Genomic DNA, 18,305 nt, shown 5'->3' on the forward strand with positions numbered 1-18,305 from the left:
AGGTACTCAACAGTTGCTTAAGACAAAAATATTTTGAGAGATCTTGTATTGTATAGCCAACATGAATAATCACTTATGAAAATAAGGGGTTTTTTTCTGTGTACATGACAGTGAGTCTGTGGACAGTCATGATAAAATGATGCTCGATTGAGGTAACTTCTTGCATTTTTCTTTGTAGAATCTGTAGCAAAATAATTGTTAAGAATTTGAACACTTTCCTCACTTTCACCTGCCAAAAAATTCCTCATTTTAAAATGATGCGATATTTCACACAATTCTAGGGGTTTGGGTGTTTTGTTTTGTACTTTCATTTGTTATTGTACTTAAGTAGTGCCAGGAAGCCCCACATAAGAGCAGGGCAGGTTGAATTTTATGTCCCGTAAATGCCTTGTGAGGCATAGGAGTAACTGCCTGGAGTTACTCACTCTAAATAGACAGACTGGACAGCAGAGGCATAGAGAAGAAAAATTACTTGATTCTTTGTGGGACCCCAAGTTAATGGCAGAAAACCAGAGAATGTCTATTTAAAAAATATGCCTACTCATCGCATTCATTGCTTATTTCTTTTTTGCTTCTTGCCTTCGCCCTTCCAGACTGATTTCTAACTCCCCCCATTCTTACCCTTCCCAGGTCCTTTATTTTTGCCAACGCCCTCTCTTCATATCTGGCACTAGGCAGCGCTGCTCTGCTCAGCACACTGATACATGCTGCCCTTTGGCTTATTCAGCCTTGCTGGAAAGATGCTACCGTGCAGCTCCTCCAGCATCCTTCCCATTTTCCACAGTGGGTTGAATTCCAATTAGTTTCTGTGAACTCATTTCGTAGTCCTTCACCCTGCTTCCCTAAAGACCAATGCTTTTCTGTTGTTGCCTTCCCACAGACATTCTTCAACATACCAAAGCTGACCTTAGGCTCCATGGACAGATGGGGCCTGATCCAAAGTCCATTAACATCAGAGGAAATGTCCATTTACGCCCATGGGCTTTGCATTAAATCCTTTGCATTTCACTTGCTTTCTTTAGTGACTCTTACTCAGCTCCAGTTATTAAAATCAGATTAATCCCTGACGGATCCCTGACAGTTCAGTGTACCGTATAAGCCAAACCTGTGCTACTTCAAAAGATAGAGACCAAAACTGCTACTCTGCTAACGTGAAATCTGCAGCTGGCTAATACTAAAAACAAGGCATTACTTGCAGACTTCATTCCTGCATAACTGAGGTCAGAATCTCACTTACTGTTCATTAGCGGAATGTCCCATTACTAGCGCACAGTCTCTCCCAAAACCATTTCTTACTGTTCAGATATGTTCTGGTCCCTTTCTGCCCAGGCACTGTTCAAGATTCACCTCTGTTTGCCATTTTACTCTCCGTTATAAGCAGACTGCTATGTCAGCCAGAACATCAATATTTCTTTCTGTTGACACAATACTCTCTTATCCATATTGCCACCCCTCCTCCTGCTTCATTTTGTCTACGTTCCTTTTGAAAACTCTACTCCCATAATTTAGTCTCCCACTCAGTACTTGGTTTAATCAAGTCTGTCACTCAATTTATATCCCACTTCTTGGTTAACACAAGTTTCTCGGTTAGCAATCTGTTTCTGTAGCACTTGCTATGCATAACACATGGTTAGCTTTGCTTTCCACACTTGCTTTTCTGTTCTCTTTCTGATTTCCAGACCTCACTTTTCCTTGTAACACTTGAAGATGAGAAACTTCCTCTTCTGTCTCCCTCTTTTCATGTTCCTCATGTATTTTTACAAGACCACTGCAATGAGGGCTTCTTAAACATCATGGGGTGCTTTGTATAGGACACAGAACAGTCCTCAAGTCCAGTTAAAACAGTTTTCAACTGCAGAATTTCATTCAGTTTAATACATAGCTTTAGGTAAACCTCTCCTGTTGCTGTACTTCTTTGCTGTGGCTTGTACCCCTTTCCATCTTCATCATCTTTCCTTGGTTTGTAGAAACACAGGACAAATGCACAAAAGTTCAGATTCTCTCCCTCCGGCTGCTCATTCAGCACAGTGTGCTAAAACCTGGTCTTAAACATCCACCCTCAGTTTTTGTGTTGAGGAACAAAGAGCAGAATAGGGTCCTGTTCCCGTTGCTCCGTACATTTTAACACAGGGGACTGGGTTGCGTATACCTTGACTACATGGCCTAGTGCAACCACAGCACAAACTGAACAGCTCACCTTTCCTCCACAAAGAACATGTAATTTCATTTTGGATGGTGGAAGCGCACCGCAGGTTGTATGTCAGCAACATCGCCCACCACCACATCTAAAATCTCCCAGCTGAGTTTCGTGTTATCAGCCAATTTCCCCGGTAAGGACCGTGGGTTGTCAGACTGCTTTCCTCCTCATCTGCAGCTCTTGTAGCTGTTAGAGAAACTGGTGGACCACTGAATGAGGCTGTTGGGGCAGTTTTAGCTTGGCAGGAGGCAGATTTACTGATTGGCACCTGTTGGACAGATCATTTGTTGGTTCTCTGAATTATTCTGCTGAGTCAGCAGGTTTCCAGGTTTAAATGCTGGCATGGTGTAAGACGCAGAATGCTGTTGTTTCATAATCACCTTCTAGAAGTACTGCTTTGTTGTAATGCTACTGTTACATTGTCCTACTTTTGCTATGTACTTTCTGCATAGGCTGGGTGAATTTTGCCCGCTGCATTACTTTAGGTGTAGACTTTGCAGCACTGGGCTGGCTGCATTTAACTCGGAGAGGGGGAGTGGGGGGGATACTGCTGTCCCTGCTTTTCATGTGATTGAATAACATGACGATTTCCTAGTCCAGTCACAGAGCGGTAATGCAGGGTACTTATACAGTACTTTTCATTTTCAGGTCAGTTTAATACTGCTCCTGGCTTATGGTACACTCATCTGTCTCTCTGCATGTTCTTAACAGTCGTGCAGGAGAGGCCAGAGCAGTCCTTCCCTCTCTGTCTGGATCAGTGACTGCCCTATATAAATCTGCATATTAAGCAGATTTGGCAATTGTTCAGAGACAGACTCACTTAAGCAAGAGGTGAAAATAAACTTGCTTATAAAGGCACTGCAGACAGCACTCTCGGATGGTATGCCATTAGAGACAGAACAGAGGCTGGTTTGTTTTCTTTTGCAGTTGGAGACCGATGATTTCTGTTTGTCTTCTGAGTCCAAGTCCCATCACCATAAACCACGCGTGTGTGCGAATGCCGGGGCTCGTTCTTTAGCAGCTTCAAGGCATTTCGCGTGTTACCACTCCGCCCTTGCAGCAGACGGTTCATTTCCTCGGGGACGCCCCACGCACCCCCCAAGGTGGGGCACCGCCTGGCAGCGCTGCCCGCCCGGGAGCGCGCCGGGCCCAACTTCGAGGTGGATCCGGAGGACTTGGGGCTCCGCTGCCCCCTCTCGCGGGGGGCAACGCAGCTCCCCGGCGCTGGGCGCTGGCCTCAGGCTGCGGCCAGGGCGGGCGGCAGCGGCCGGGAGCTGCCCCTTCCTCCCCGCGCCTCCTCCTCCTCCTCCTCCTCCTCCTCCTCCGCCGGCCGGAGCACGCACGGAGCGGCATGGAGAGAGTCAGGGGGGCCGCCCGCGGGGTGGCCGCTGCCCGCGGGTGGCAGCTCCTGGGCCGGGGCAGGCAGGGGCCGGGCCGCCCGGCACTAGCCCCGCTGACGTGCGCCCGGGGCAGGGCGGCGGCCTCCCCTCCCCGGCCGCTGCACGCAGGAAGTTTATCCGGCGGCGGCTCTCCCCGCCCCGGGCGCTGCGGCCCCGGGCCGGCGCCCCCGCGGGGGGAAGTGGGAGAAGGAGCGGCGGTGCGCCTGGCCGGGGGTCTCCTCCCGGCCCTGCAGCCTCCCGGCCGCTGCCGGAGAGGAGCGGAGCGGAGCGAGCCCGCCGCAGTCTGCCCGCCCTCCGTGCGCGGGGGCGGGGGCGCTGACTGCAGTGCCCGCTCCGGCGGCCGCGGGCGGGGGGAGGCGGCCGCGCCCCGGCTGCAGCCCCCTGGGCGGGCGGCGGCGGCGGCGGCGCTGCCGCTGCGGGCGCCCCGGGAGCGCCCCCGGCGGCCACACCCCGCGGCGGGCCGGGGCCGGCGGAGGGGCGGAGGGAGGGGGCCGGCGCGGGGTGTCTCCGAGCCAGTTCTCGCGGTGCTGGCCAGGCTCAGCCTCCTTCCCCTCCCCGGCGAGCGGTGACTGTGCACGGCGGAGCGGGGAGCGCCGAGCCGGGCGCGGGGGGAGCCCGCGCCGCCCCGCCGAGCCAGGAGGGAGGCCGCCGAGCAGCGCGCCCGCCCGTCCCGGCCCGTCCCGGCCGCCCTGCCCCATGCCCCAGCGGCTCTGAGCCTCCCGCAGCCCGAACATGGCCACCACGGCAACGTGCACCCGCTTCACCGACGAGTACCAGCTCTACGAGGAGCTCGGCAAGTACGGAGCCCGCTGCGCGCCCCGCGCCGCGCCCCGCCGCCCGCCCCGGCCCCGGGACCCGCCGGCGCTGCCGGGAGCCCTGTGCCGGCGCCCCGGCTCTCCCGGGAGCCGGAGGAGGATTAGCTGCCGCGCTGTAATCCCGCTCTCCAAACCCCCGTCCGCCCCAGCGGCACCGCCGCTGGAGGGAAAGGTGTTTCTGCGCTCCTGGGTCGTCCCCGCCGCTGGATGGGGTGTCCGGGCAGCCCGCCTCGGGCTGCGCGCTCCTGTTGCACCCCGGGACTTCCTCTCTTCCCCCCTTGCCCTCCTCAGGACCAGGCTGCCGCGTTCTCCTCCCCGCACCGTCTCCCTGCTACGCCTTGCCGTTCCCTTCAACAGTTCCTGCGCTGGGACACGGCGCTGTTACTGCCGCTCCGCGATGCTTCGGTCCCCACTTCCTTGTCCCTGTGAAAGGACCAGGTGCTGCTGCACCGCGCGTCTGCCTTCCTCCCTCTCGCCTTCCCTCCCTCTCTCCGCACTTGTCTCTGCATTGGCAGAGCTGCCGCTGCACCCTAGGACAGGGCTTTGCAGGGGGACCCTGTGGGACAGGAAAGAAGCGTAGCCACGGCCAGGGTAGGGTTATGGGGACAGTGCTTTCCTGGGTGCTGCTGCTCTCCTCCTCCCTCTCTTCCTGCACCAACTGCTGGGCTCTGCTGCATCTCTTCTCTCCAGCCCACTGTCCCCGTCCCTCCCCACACTGCTGCAGCTGTGTGTCACCAAGCCCGGGCCCCAGTGCTGGTGCTCACCTTGCTGCTTATTGGTTTGTATGTAGAGGTTGAGGAAGGGGAGAAAGAGGCAGGACTCTGCAGTATTGGGAGGATTGAAGCTATTTTGTAGGGCTAACTGTCTTGTGGGGCCCTTGTGCAGCTTCTTCAAATACGTACGTTTGTCCATAGATGTGGGTTTGTGTTCCTAGTCTGAAGGACTTGGAATTTTCTGCCGGTTTTCTCTTATTTGTCCTTTTCCCCTTTTCAGATCTTTCCTGTAAAGCTAGTTGTTATTCTTTTCCCACCCTGTTTTGTTGTATTGTTGTTTTTTTAAAAAAAAGAAGGGACTGCTTTCAAGCACTCATCTGTGTAGTCCTGTAGATTTTGAGTCCCTATCTTTTTGCCTTGGTCTCTGTTGTATTATCTCTTTTTTCCTCACAGAAATCCTTCTTCCCCCTCTCTCAGACCTCTTCTCCAAGTGGCTTTTTGGAATAGTTGTAATAATATCAATAGTTCCAGCTTGAGAAAAGGTACAAAGCCTCATAGCTTCCTACTTACTTCATTAATAGGTACATGCTTATCCCCATTTTGCAGGTGGGTAGAGAGATGTAAGAGGACTAGTAACTTCTGCAAAGTGTTGCAGCGATTTCATGACCAAGCTGGCACTTGAATGTGGGAGAAATGAGTCCTGGGTGTCTGATGTAACTGCTGGGGATACTGTCTTCGGGAGGTGGACTTATGGGCTAGTGTTTGCAGCGTCGATCTGGGCTGCTTGTCTCCCGTTCATCAATCCCTTCATGTCCTGTTTCTGTGCCCGCATGGTCTCTCTCTCCCTGCACAGTGTGCTGTTCTTACTGTGCTGTCTGTGAGGGGGCTTGAGGGGTCTTCAGGAGGCTTGAGTACCATATAGACTAGGTTTTATTTGGTGATCAGACAGCATGCACTGTTCATGTGTTGTTCCCCTCCTCTGTACGTGTTCTGCCCTGTCCTTAATCTGGTCCACTCTGGGGATAGAAATTGCTGCTATTGTGTTCTCATTTTCAGTTTCATAGCTCCTATCCTCCTTATTTTTCTTCTAGGGGAGCCTTCTCTGTGGTCCGCAGATGTGTAAAGAAAAGCTCATCACAGGAATATGCTGCAAAAATCATCAACACCAAAAAACTGTCAGCCAGAGGTTAGTGTCTTGATCTACCCTTCTTCCTTTTATTAATAGAAAATACTTCACTGGAGTTAAAGCTGTAATAAGTTGAAGGGATCTGAAGTTGCTTGTCTCAGTCATTATTTGAGTGTTACAAAATAATCAAGTTGCGTGGCAACTTGAAAGGAGGTAGCATAGGATGATAGAAAAATTCCTGTATCGGGAAATGGATACTCTATGAAGTGATGTTCTCTTTTTTCTTTTTGAGATCTTTCTTCTGCAAGCTGAGCTAGAGGTATGTTTATAGAAGATTTATCTACGTGTGTGTGTACTGATCACTCATAATAAAGAGAAGTGTTGCAGACTGATTTTGCTGAATGTCTTTTCTACCTAGGAGATCTGTCTTACCAGAACAGATGTGATTATTTTTTGGAAGGATAGATGCTATATGCCTTGCTCCTTTCGTGCTGTAGTTAAACATGGTGTGTTTGGAAACTAAAAAGTTTGCCTTCAAAGGCAGAAGTAGGTTGGATGGAGAAATCTTGTGAATTTGATTTCTCAACAAATTAGAACAAGTACTTTTTGCTTTCGTTAGTCCTGGAGACTTCCAAAACGTGAAACCAGACTGTGGTCTTATGAAAAGAGAAAAAATCTTAACTCTTCCCCCAAGCTGTTGGTCTTCTGTTCTCCAGGGACGTACGTATGCACAAAGGGTAGCATACCTTGTAGTGTGCAGGGAATGTGTATCTTCTAGTGTGTAGGGAATCCCTTATGGGGGTTGAAGTTGCTTCACAGATGGGGTGGATGAGGGGGGGAATGAGAGAAACTGAACTGCAGTAAAAGATGCTGAAAGTAGAGAGTGCAACAAGTTGAGATGCGAGAGGCGACTGTTTCTAGAAGAGGTGAACAAGACAAGATCTAAGTCCTTAGAGACCTTTCAGATTAGACAAAATTAATGTATTAGGCCCTTGACTGTCTTGCTAGTTGAATAGATGGCTTAGTAGGGGGATTGACTGAAAAATGAAAAAAAAGCAGGAGGAGGAGGCAAATGATCTTGATAAATGATTTAGAAGTGAAGAATATTTTGCCTGATCCCTATAAAAGAGAAAAATAGAATATGTATTCTCCTTTTTGCTGGAACACGAAATGTGATGATAAGAGCAGAAGACAGCTTGAAGAATGGTGAAAAATTTCCATTTACTGTAGTTTGCATGGAGAAGTAGTGTCAGAAGCAGAGTGTGCCGTGCAGGTTGATTTTTTTTTTTTTTTTTTAACTTGTGGAAGTAAGCATATATGCATGATAACGTGTTGTTTTGGTGTCTAGCCCGAGTGAGGTTGTGTTGGGGCCCAACCAGCGGAGCCCTAGATTGTTTAGGAGGTGGCTGCAGATCTTGTGAGAATTGGTGTCCCCTCCATGGTCAGGTGACAGTGCCCCCTGATGTAGGTGGGATATCCAATCTCTTGAGTTCAAAATTAGTTCAACTTAATATGGGAGGGGTTTGAAGGGTGGCTTTGCTTTGCTGACAGCCATTAATGCCGTGTACACTCTGCAGAGTTCCCCATCCATCCTGTAGCAAGGGCTGAAGCTCCGGAGAGCCATCTTTTCAGATGCTAGTGGACACAAGCCTGCTTAGAGAAGGGAAAGGGTAGCTTGATAAACTGATTGCAATTGAGAAACCATTTTCTTACAAAGGAGGTGGTATTGAAGTTAACTCTGGAGATAAGAAAAATGGGGAAAACTGCAGGATGAATAGAGTTGAAACAAAATTCAGAAACATCTTAGCAGAAATCCAAAAGTAGCAGAACTGATTGAGTCAGTTTTTAAGTGTTTGGGCACCTAATGAGTTACAGAGGGAGCAATATATAGATTCTAATTGTTTTTCGTGTTAACGTGATGACAGTTTTATGACCCAGCAAGTAGGAAAAGTAAGTATGGGTGAATACAGGCCATGTTTTGAGCTACCATTTACTTTCTAGATTTCATACCTTCCTATAAATCAAATACATTGAGGATACTAGCCTGGTCCTCAGCTACATAACTTGAGGCAGCTGGCAATGATTTACTTACAAAGGTATGGGTTAGGTAGAGGGCAAGTGTGGGGAGAGCCAAGAAAGGCAATGGATTTTTCTGCTAGTACAGAAGAATATCAGAAACAAGGGACTGATCAGGTTTCGTTGAAGTCTTATCTGAGGACTAAAGAATCTGCATTTACAGTGAAAAGTGGATGGTGACTTCAGCTGAATATATACATTCCTCAGTTATTCCAGCTGTGTTTGCTGATAGCTCAAGTGGTTAGTACAAAAAGGGACCGAATGTTTTGATAGGAACTTAGTGAATTCACCTTGGAATAGGTCTTTAAAGCACTGAAGGAAAAATGCATGCTATTTAGACATTGCAGCTGTAAATCAGCGATTAGGGAGATTCGATTCAGCAACCTGAAAATGAAAGTCTCAGGGAAAGGCATTTTAGAAAGCTGTCTCCCACAGGAGGAGAATTACAGCGTTAATTCTGCAGTATCCTGGATATATGTTGCCTGATGCTTCCTTTCCCTGAGCTGGCACTTCTCCCTGGGGAGGCTGTATCTCTGCCTGGCAATACATACGCACGGGGCTTTCCTGCGCACCCAACTGCATGCCTGTCTGTTGCACAGGTTAACCCACCCTCCTGACCTGCCTCCCGTGTTCTTGGTTTTCTTCTAGGCTTGGGTCACAGCACTAGAATATTCTCTCATGTGGGGACACCCTGCCCCTCTTCAACTTAAGCACAGCTACGTTAAACATTTTGTACCTTCTCTAGCAGAATTTGAACCTGTACAGATACCTGATGTAGTCTGTATAGATACCTGATGTAGTAACTGCTACTTCAAGAACCAGCGTCTTGCTGCTGCTGAGGAGTATGTCTAGCCCATTGCTGCTTCACAGAAGTTTTGCCTGCTGTAGTGCTTCCCTTGATTGGGTCCAGGGAAATGGTAACAAAGCCTTGCTCTCCTTCTGCAGTACTTCTTGTTACCTTTATTTTTCAAGACTCTTGATGAAGAAATACTAGATAGCTGACTGGGAAGTGCTGAATAGCTTGTACGTAGCTGAAAAGGAGGAAGAGGAACGCTTCAGGGTGAATTGTATGTGTTTAAAGGGTTCTGTATTACTTGACATGTTTATCAAACTGTTTTCTTAAAGCAGTAAAGAGTTGAAGAGGCATGGTGCTGCTACAGGGCTTCTTCGTGAAAGCAAGGAGGATGAATGTGGTGCTGGTCTTTGTGAAGGGTGCTCCTAACAACTTCAGTCTAGTAAGCTTCACCCTTTGTAAAATATGAAGTCAGATGTTGAGAGGAGAGTCTGTTTCTCTATTGTCTATGATTTTTGGATGCCTGTTCTCTGTCTTTTTAAATAAATCATGTCACTAAGAGCTGGTATAGATTAAAATTCACATTTCAGCGTTAATGAAGTATTTGCTATTATTCATATTGTGTTGATGCTTAAGACTGCCCAGTGAAGACTATGCCAAGAACTTTAATGTTAAATAGGGGCCAAATGCTTGTGGAAAGGGAGGGGAAACAGACTTCACCTTAGTCAGCGTTCAGCTGACATATAAGAGCAGTGGTTATTACATATGGGGGAAACACAATGCTTCAGTCATCTGAAATTCCTATGGGATTGAATGCACAGGCTTTTACCACAGCTACAGGCAGAGGGAAGTAATAACTGTAATTTTTTGGAAGCTGTCTTGTGGGTGTCACCGGAATACTTTTTGAACATGAAAATTCATAGCAAGTAGTGCTTCAGTTCCTGGGCAGCAGTGAAGTTCAAATAAAGTAAAATTTCTTGCAGTGATCAAAAGGATCAAGAGAGAAGCAGTAGCTTTAGTAGCAGTAGGGAAATATCCAGGATTTGACTTTCCAGTGTATACTTAAAGAGAGGGTCCTGCGTTGGAAAGAGGTAGGCAGAGCTCTATCCTGGGATAATTTTTAGGATGTTGTTTATACCAAATAGTATATAGTGATCCTACCACTGTGAGTAGGATTTTTGGCCCTTACTTTTTAGGTGGGGGGAAGAAATCTCTGTGCATTAAATCTATTGTTAAATTTTGTTTGCTGCTGAAAATCTGTATCTTTCAACTCTTGCAAGTGACATCTCTTGATGAAAAAATGAAAAGCAGTTGTCTTGGAAGTTAGACCACTTCACTGCTTTCTCCTTACTGTGGCTTTGCTCTTCCCTGTGGAATAAAGAGGTAGATACTCTCCCTGCTTTCCATCTTCCCAAATTTGTAAACCAGATCAAAATTTGCAGTCTACCCAGTTATTTTGTTGTTGTTCCTGTAGGAGATTATGTGGATTGTGGGAGGAGCAGGGAATTATTTCTGTGTTTGAAACCCTGTCAGGAAAAAAGCACTCTCTTTACACTTCCAACTCAGCTTTTTTTCTTTTTTTTTTTTTCATACACCTCTCTTGCCCTGGCTTTCAGTTCTGTAGTGGTTGCTGATTTGGGCTTTACAGTATGTTTTGTTGGAAGTGTCAACAGTAGTTTCCCTGGACACTGAAACATTGAGCTTGAACGCTGCAGAGGAAGTTTAGCAGCATCAGTCCCTAACCTCTGTCTTGACCTGTTCTTAGCCAGTGTTTGAGTTAGGACTCTCTTGGACTGCTCTCGTGGCTGCCAGGTTTAAAGTCGCCTGTGGGCTACAGCACACCAGCTTGAATTAGATGCACGCAGCGGTGGTGCACTGCAGCCTGGCAAATCGGCTCTGTGTGAAAGCAAGGAAAGCCCAGCACACCCGTCACAGATGGCTGAAGCACAAATCCGACCTTGTGTAGAAATGTCCTGTAATAGGTGTCCTCTGAGTGTGCCTGTGTTTGTAGGTTGGGGACAAATGTCCTTTCTTGCAGAGGACGGCAAATCAAATCGTGTCTGCTCAGCTGTACTGGCTGAGCAGCCAAATCAGGTCCGGTTATTTGGTGTGGGAGAGGAGCTGCCCTTCCTGCAGGATGGGCCTTCGGCTGAGTGTGAAGTGCTTCGCTGCGCCCCAGCTCCTCCTCCTCCCCTCTGCCGCCTGCGAGGAGTCTAAGAGATGCTGTGATTAGCGGTTGGATTCGATGATCTTAAAGGTCTTTTCCAAGCTAAACGATTCTATGATCAGCTGCAGTGATGGCTGGGGATTTTTTTGGAGGTCCTTGCGCACGTGGAGGGATGCAGGGAGCAGAGCAGAGAGCGCTGCACCCCCCCGAGCGGTGTGTGCGGCTGGGGGCTGCCTGGGGGGCGACCGCAAGGGGCTGGGGGCTACGGGAAGGGGGCTGCAGGGGAGGAATCGGTCAGTGGGGTGGGTGCATGGCTAGCCAGTGGCTGAACTCTCCGCTTTGCACCGCAGCACACATGCGTGTGGCGGGGGGTGGCGGGGGGGCTGCTCTGCTGATGTCAGAAACTGCAGCCCTCTACCTCCGCCAGCAGCCTGCCTCCCCCTCCTCCTCCTCCCCGCCTCCTCCTGCAGGCCCGCTTAGGGGAAGAAGGGTTCAAGCAGTATATGTCACTAGGGGAAATTTCACTGGAAGAGGTGTTTGGAGAAGAGGAGGAGTGTGTGTAAAAGGAGAGACCCTGACCTTGGAGGAGAGGCTGGGAGCTTGGCGGTGGGGGGGCCACCGGGTGTCAGCTGGCTTTTTGCTTGCCCCTACACATGGATGCGAGCAGGAGAGCGTCCTGGCGTGAGAGCTGGCAGAGATTGGCAGGGTGGTGAGCGGTGGAAGCCTTGCTTTTGCTGTGGCTCGCTATGGCCAGAAGCTGGCTTCCTCCCACTGTAGATGTCAGTGATGGTTGGGGTTACCCCAGGTTGCCTCTCAGTTTACGCTGTATATTTTATAAAGGAGCTGGAACAGAGCAGACAGGATTTCAGCTTGTGTCTGTCTTCTCAGTGGTCACGTTGAGTATTAAATTTCCAGCATTAACAATGGGGGGGGGGGGCAGTGGGCACACAGATTGGGCAGGAGTTCCTACAGCCTCCGCGTGAGGCTGGAGAAAGGGGCTTGGCGAGAGAGTTGGGTTTCTTGTTTTCCCAATATAAACTGGATTTGTGTACGGCAGAGATGTGATTAGACTAACTCCCACACGTGTCCCGAAGCCCTTAACTGTAGAGCATTTACCCTGATCAGCAAGCCACGATTGAAATATTTCCAGGTGTCCCTCCAATGAAGAGTGGGATGTTGAGCACACTGTAAATATTTGGGGTAGGGAGAGCTACTTGAATTTCTTGTAAGAAGGGTCCAGTGCAAAAGCTGTGGGGTTTATTTGTTGGCTTTGGGGTGTAGCGTGGAAATTTCACTGCCTCCAAATTTAATCCTTGTCTGGATTAAACAAACAGTGCCAAAACCATAACTGCCGGAGAGGACTCATCTGTGGATCATAAAGAAATTTCTGAAGAGTGCCCCCACTCCTCCCCAAAAGGTGGGTTAACACCACTGTTTTAAGAGAGGCCTATGACAATCTTTTTGTTCCCTTCCACGCCCTGGAAGTATTTTAGGTTTTCTGGCCCTGCAAATTGTGTGAAGACAATTTTTAAAGGTGAAGCACACTAATATAAAAATATCTCTCTACTGTGCCATGCTATGAACACCATCTATCTGCTTCACAACCCTGACAACCAGGGCATCACCCCCTTTTTCATTAATTCTGGCCTGTCACCTGTTTTGATGTTTCAGGTGGGTTGTTTTTTTCTTTTCTGTGTTCTTGAAACCTCCTGATTTTCACCAAGATAATAGACTTTACAAAAAAAAAAAGTTAATTTGCCAGTGTTTGACTATAGAGTGAGCTATTGCGGTTGGCTTGGCTGGGGGGAGAGGGCAATATCAACTGGCACCAGGATCACCAGCACAGGAAAGAAGCCTTGAATGTTGCAAAAAGAAATGTGGAGTATCTCACCTCGTTGTGTGTTTGCCTGCAACAGAAGTGATGTCAGTGCTCAGAGAAGTCATCTTGGGGGAAGCAGAGGTGCATTGGTTTCTGATGGGCAAATATGTACATAAAATTTTGAGATGCTCACTGGATTTTTTTTTCTTTTTTTTTTTTGGCGGGGGGGGTTTAGTGTATAGAGGAAATGTCAAGCTGTACCTTAAACAGCTGTACTTCCTGCTGGCCCTTATGACAATAAGCTTAATGCTTCAAAATATGGGGTCCTGTGAGTTAGGCTGGCCTCAGGTTCCTTTTTGTACCTTCTTAAATTTACTGTCTATTTAAATATCACTGTATACTTCTGTTATGGCTCCCCAAACATTTTGGTATTGCTGCCTGCATGACTTCTGGAGAACAGTAGCAGAATACTTCTGAAGAAATGGGTCGGCAGTATCTTAGAAATCAGCTTTTTGAACAATGAGGGTAGCCAAAGATCAGTGGGGCATGGATTTAGCTTCCCGGAGAAACTGAGTCTATAGTTGTAAGATTTTGATTCCTCATAGCTTTTTCTACCTGTAACTCTCCATCTCTCTTTCTTTCTGTTTTAATTTTGAATTTGTTTTGAATGTTCAATTGTCTCTCATGGATCAGTTACTTTAACCAGTAATTGTATTAATCTATAATGCTTTGATTGAAAATATCCCTTTAGTAATGCTGCTGTAGCCTCCTCCTTTCCTCCCAGAGAATATTGCAGAATTCCTGTTGCTCCCACCTATTAGATAAGCAGACTGGGGAAGATGGTGGTTGGTGCAAGCAGCTAATTCCTGACAACTCTGAGAATAATTTAGGGATGTAAGGAGAGCTGGTTAATGTTGTATCTTGCCTTTTTATGACGGGGTCAGGAAAGGAGGAGATAACTGTGGCTTTACTCCTGCTGTCAGGATCTGTCTTACTCTGCTCCTGGCATAAGCAGAAGGAGAATTCCCCGTCTCTGAGATGTGAGTTGAGTAAATGTGATGACCTTTCAGAGAACGTGTGTGTGTGCGTGTGCGTATAGATGTGATACTGTGCTCTCAGCACTTTCGCATGATGTTCCTGAGAGTATGCGTTACATATCTCTCTGAAGCAGTGACCGGCTGTGCTGCTGCTTCAATCCAAAGTTCCCATCTTAAGTTAGCCATCATCCAAGCACCCGCAGCTCTGGGCTGTCTTGTCTTTCCCGTGGCTGGAGTCTGCTTAGCAGTGGCACTGGGACAAGTCCAGGTTAGTGTCCTGCTTCTGAGAAGAGTGCTAGCTAATCTCTTCCCTTTGCTGGAAGCCACAGGTGATTCGGCTGTTAAACGCAATACCCTTTTTCTCCGGGGCAGCAAAGGTAGCATCTCTCTGCAGTGCTATTATTAGCATGATTCTCTCAGAGTCCCAAAAATTGAGCTGAGAGCTGTCTCAGAGAAAAGAGTAGGCATTGTGGGAATGAGGACATAGTTAATTTAAAAGAAAAACAAAACCCATGCAAACACATCTCTGGGGAAGGAAGGTGCCAGTGAAGATGAGCCTGGTAGTGGGCGTAGGTCTTTGTAGGCCTACTGAGCCAAACACTAAATGGCAGAGAAGGCAGGGAGCGGCAGCCTGCCTGCTGTGGCAGAGCTGCTGGGTTATCTCTGGGGGCTGTTGCCATGATGACAGTGGCAAACAGGGACTGAAAAATTTACCAGATGTGTGTGAGCCAAAGGATTAAACTTTCTCATAGGAGGGCAGGGAGGGGAGGAGGAGGAGGGCGGGTGGTGATGTATTAACGAAGGACAGCATCCTAGTGAGAAATACCAGGCTTGCTCTCTTATAGCCACTGGGATGGCAGGGGGGAATGTGGACTGGCATTCCTTCTCCAGTCTAAACACGGGGCAACATTACTCTGACAGGTTCCCTCTTTGAAGAGGGGGTGAATGCACCCTGCTTTCACTGGGTAAATCAGCAGGTTTTGCATTGTTTTGGCAGGTGAAATGTAAGAAGCGGGAAAAGATGGCGTCTCTTTCTTTTTTCGGCCTTGTTTTCTATTCCTTATACCCACAAATAACTCTAGTTGTCTACCTCATGCTTAGAGCTTTTCCACATCAGAGTTGGTGCAAATAATAAAGTTTCAGTGTTGCCTGCAGGTTTCAGGCTATCGAACATGAAGCTAACCAGCCTGCACTAGTGTTATCGATAACGCAAGGCTGTTATCATTGAAAATGTCTGATGCAAATCCATGTCAGCACTATTAGGGCTAGTATAGGTCTGGACCCTGCATACTGCTTTTGTCCTTGCTGGTTTCCCTTCCCAAAGCTGGAGTTGTGTCCCTGCATATCAGAGCTGATAGCATGGTGGGGAAGGCCCAGGTGCGTGTCCCAGGTGGGGCAGGTAGTGTGTGAAAGAGGCTAGGCTTGGGCAGTTTTCCCTCAACTGGAGCCTGAGGGAAGTCCTATTGCTACCCAGTGCTACAGCCTCCTTTGTGGAGGTTGAGCATTACGAGGACTGGTCCTAGAAGAATTAGTGGTTTGCAGTTGTCTGAGGAGCTAGTGAGGGGGCCTCTGCCCTCAGTGCCCAAACTCTCTGCGCCCCATAGCTCAAAAGGTGGTACCATTTAGTTGTTTGCAGTACTACAAGTTATGGTATCTTTTTGCAGGCTGCTTCAGGAAAGACTTAGCTGATCGTGCCCGGCAAACCTCTGAGCAGCAATACACATACTAGCATAAAATGTTTGTCTGCAGACTTAGTAAGATAGTGTTATGGTAATTAAAACTAGTTTTTTGTCTAGAAGGGCTTCTTCAACTTAAAACATTTAATAAATAAATGAGACATTAATATCTATGGAAATCAATGGTATAGGTCTTTCCCATTAGCCCAAATCCCAGTGGGCTTCTTAAGCTCCTGTGAATACAGGCCTTGAGTGAGAACAACGATGTTAAGGCTCCAAAGCCAGTTCCTAAAAGCTTGTGGAAAGGATTCTTTCCCTTCCCTTGCTTCCACTCCTCTTCTAGGCACCTGAGTTAGCTGGTGTAGGCTGCAGCTTGTCTAGTGGAGTAACTCAGTATTTGGATGAGCTTTATCTTCTGCTGTTACTATGTAATCTCTAGGAAGTCAGTTGGTGTAGACTGTGGTAAGTGATAGCCATGGAGAGAGAGATGTCGTTTCTTGATGTTGAAGACAACTCTCCTTTGAAGGAGGAGGGTTTTTTTAAATCCTGGGGGAACAGTGAGAAAAGGAGAAGTGGTCTGACAGCCTGAACTCTGAGGTGAAAAAAGGAGGGAGAAGAGCTAGAAATTGTTAAACTTCAGTGCACTGGTTTTTTCCTTCCTCTGAGCCTTCTTCTTTTACAGGTGGGACTGAGCATAAGGTAGCTCAAGAAGGTGAGTTTTACTCTGACTTCTCTCTTGAAGGATATTATTTCCTGAGCCTGTTGCTTTGTTCCAAATCTGCCATATATTCCAGAGGGGTCTGCAGTTGGTGGTCTTGCTTCTGGGCGAGGGGTCTCCTTGTCTGTGCAGCAGAATATAGTCAGTGTGTGAAGTTCTCTGCAGCTCTGGAGATGTGCGAGGTGTGTGTGTGTGTTGATCCTGCTGCTGTGCTTGCTGCTGGAGACCTGATGTCATACACCTAACTTGAAATGTGACTTCAGAGGGGATAGTCCAGTGCTTTCTCTGGGGCGCACTTACTGGATGCACATTTCAAATAGCATGGGTGCCCTGGAAGCTTTTGCAGGGAAAACAGCTTGTTAAACCTCTTCTTGTATTGGTTTCCAGTGCCTGCAAAATATACTTAGCATTTCTGCTGTAGTGGAGCAGCTGCCATTCTGAAAATGTCCACGTGTATGTTCTTTTTTTTTTTTTTTTTTTTCTCTTTTTCTCCCTCCCTCCTACCCCCTTGTGTCAAAGCATATAACATTTCATGGGTGATGGGCCAAGAAATCACCCAGGGTGGCTGGAGGAAAAAATAGATGTGGAAGAAGGAAGTTGTCTTTAGTGCCCGCTGTAACCCACGGGGACTTGCTGGAAGGTTGTTCTTGGAGGCTAATGAAGAGTATAGCCTGGTGATGCCAAGCAGGAGTTCTTTCTGTTGTTTGCCCAAAGAGTTGGTATGCTGTTAAGTTTAATTTTGCCTGCCTCGGGGCCTCTCCATGTAAGCTTTGGGTATCAAATATCCTCTGTTGAGATTGTGTCGGAGAGATTAGAAGAGTTGAAGTTGCGCGGCTTTATTTTATAACTGGTGCCAGTGCAGAGACAAAGCTCGATCATGATGGATGTGCTTCTTCAGTGCAAGTTAAAGTAGTGATTCATAGCTCTTGTGTTACTTTAAATATTCCTGATTTTTGGACTGCAGGATTGAAAAGTGACTTCCAGCTCTGCCCATTTTTGTTTTGACTTGTATGTCATCTGGCCTAGAATCTGCCAGCTCTGCAGATTAGGATATTGTGTTCCGTCTACTGCTTGTTATGAAGTTGCCCGAATTGAAATTTTCAGTGTTGCCTGATCAGTGCAGAGCAATGATCCACAGCCTTCTCTGAATTGCTCTCACACTTAGTAAGGATGATGTAGAGGAGTGAAGTGTTGGTCAGCTTGTCCTTTGCGTGGAAGCACTTCTACAGCAGCAGACCGGGAGTCGAACTCTTGTAACACACTTGTTTGTCTTCTTCAGACAGCCAAGTTCAGCATCAGAGATGTGAAAAAAGAGGAACAAGGTAGTTTGCTTTTTTGATAGCCATTATCAAATATTGCTGACAAGTCCAGGTGACTCTGGCTGCTGCTGGCAGTTTATGTTGCTGCAGAGCTGGTTACCCAGCTTTAAGGAAGCGCATTGTGCCTCGTTAACTCTTTGTGGCTGTGTACACTTAGTTTCTTCAGTAGTCCCAAAGCTGAGCTTTAAAAGCTTTCCCTCCCACCACTTCACGAATGGTCAAGAAGTTTCTTGGCTTTCCTGGGCTCTTCAGCCTGCTCATTTCCCTGATGAAATATGAAATGTTAACTGCAGATTTTTTTTCTCATTTGAAAAGCACAGCTAAAATTCCTTCCCCATCTTGGAAACAAAACTCAGGTCTCGCTGATGCAGTTAGCTTATCTGGGGTGGGGGGGGGGGGGCAGCTTGGGAACAAGGAAACATGCAGCTCAACTGAGCCAGAGGAATTTA

The 18,305-nt window shown here is 47.8% G+C and overlaps 1 protein-coding gene across 14 annotated transcripts in view; it reads left to right on the forward strand.

The window, feature by feature from the left end:
* The first annotated feature begins 4,073 nt into the window (after window positions 1–4,073).
* Window positions 4,074–18,305, forward strand: part of CAMK2G (calcium/calmodulin dependent protein kinase II gamma) — a 123,622-nt gene continuing 109,390 nt past the window's right edge. For 3 of the 14 annotated variants that reach the window (XM_087766485.1, XM_087766489.1, XM_087766486.1), the window contains exons 1-2: window positions 4,080–4,394; window positions 6,217–6,311. In XM_087766485.1, coding sequence (XP_087622611.1) covers window positions 4,330–4,394; window positions 6,217–6,311 — 160 coding nt within the window. In that variant the 5' untranslated portion in view covers window positions 4,080–4,329. Of the gene's footprint in view, window positions 4,395–6,216; window positions 6,312–18,305 lie in introns of all 14 variants that reach the window. The other 11 variants (XM_087766481.1, XM_087766483.1, XM_087766482.1 and 8 more) reach the window with 7 other exon arrangements.

The sequence above is a fragment of the Nipponia nippon genome, unplaced genomic scaffold (genome assembly GCF_047370975.1).
Source record: "Nipponia nippon isolate SJK-2023a ecotype South Korea unplaced genomic scaffold, ASM4737097v1 scaffold_3, whole genome shotgun sequence".
Classification (NCBI taxonomy): domain Eukaryota; kingdom Metazoa; phylum Chordata; class Aves; order Pelecaniformes; family Threskiornithidae; genus Nipponia; species Nipponia nippon.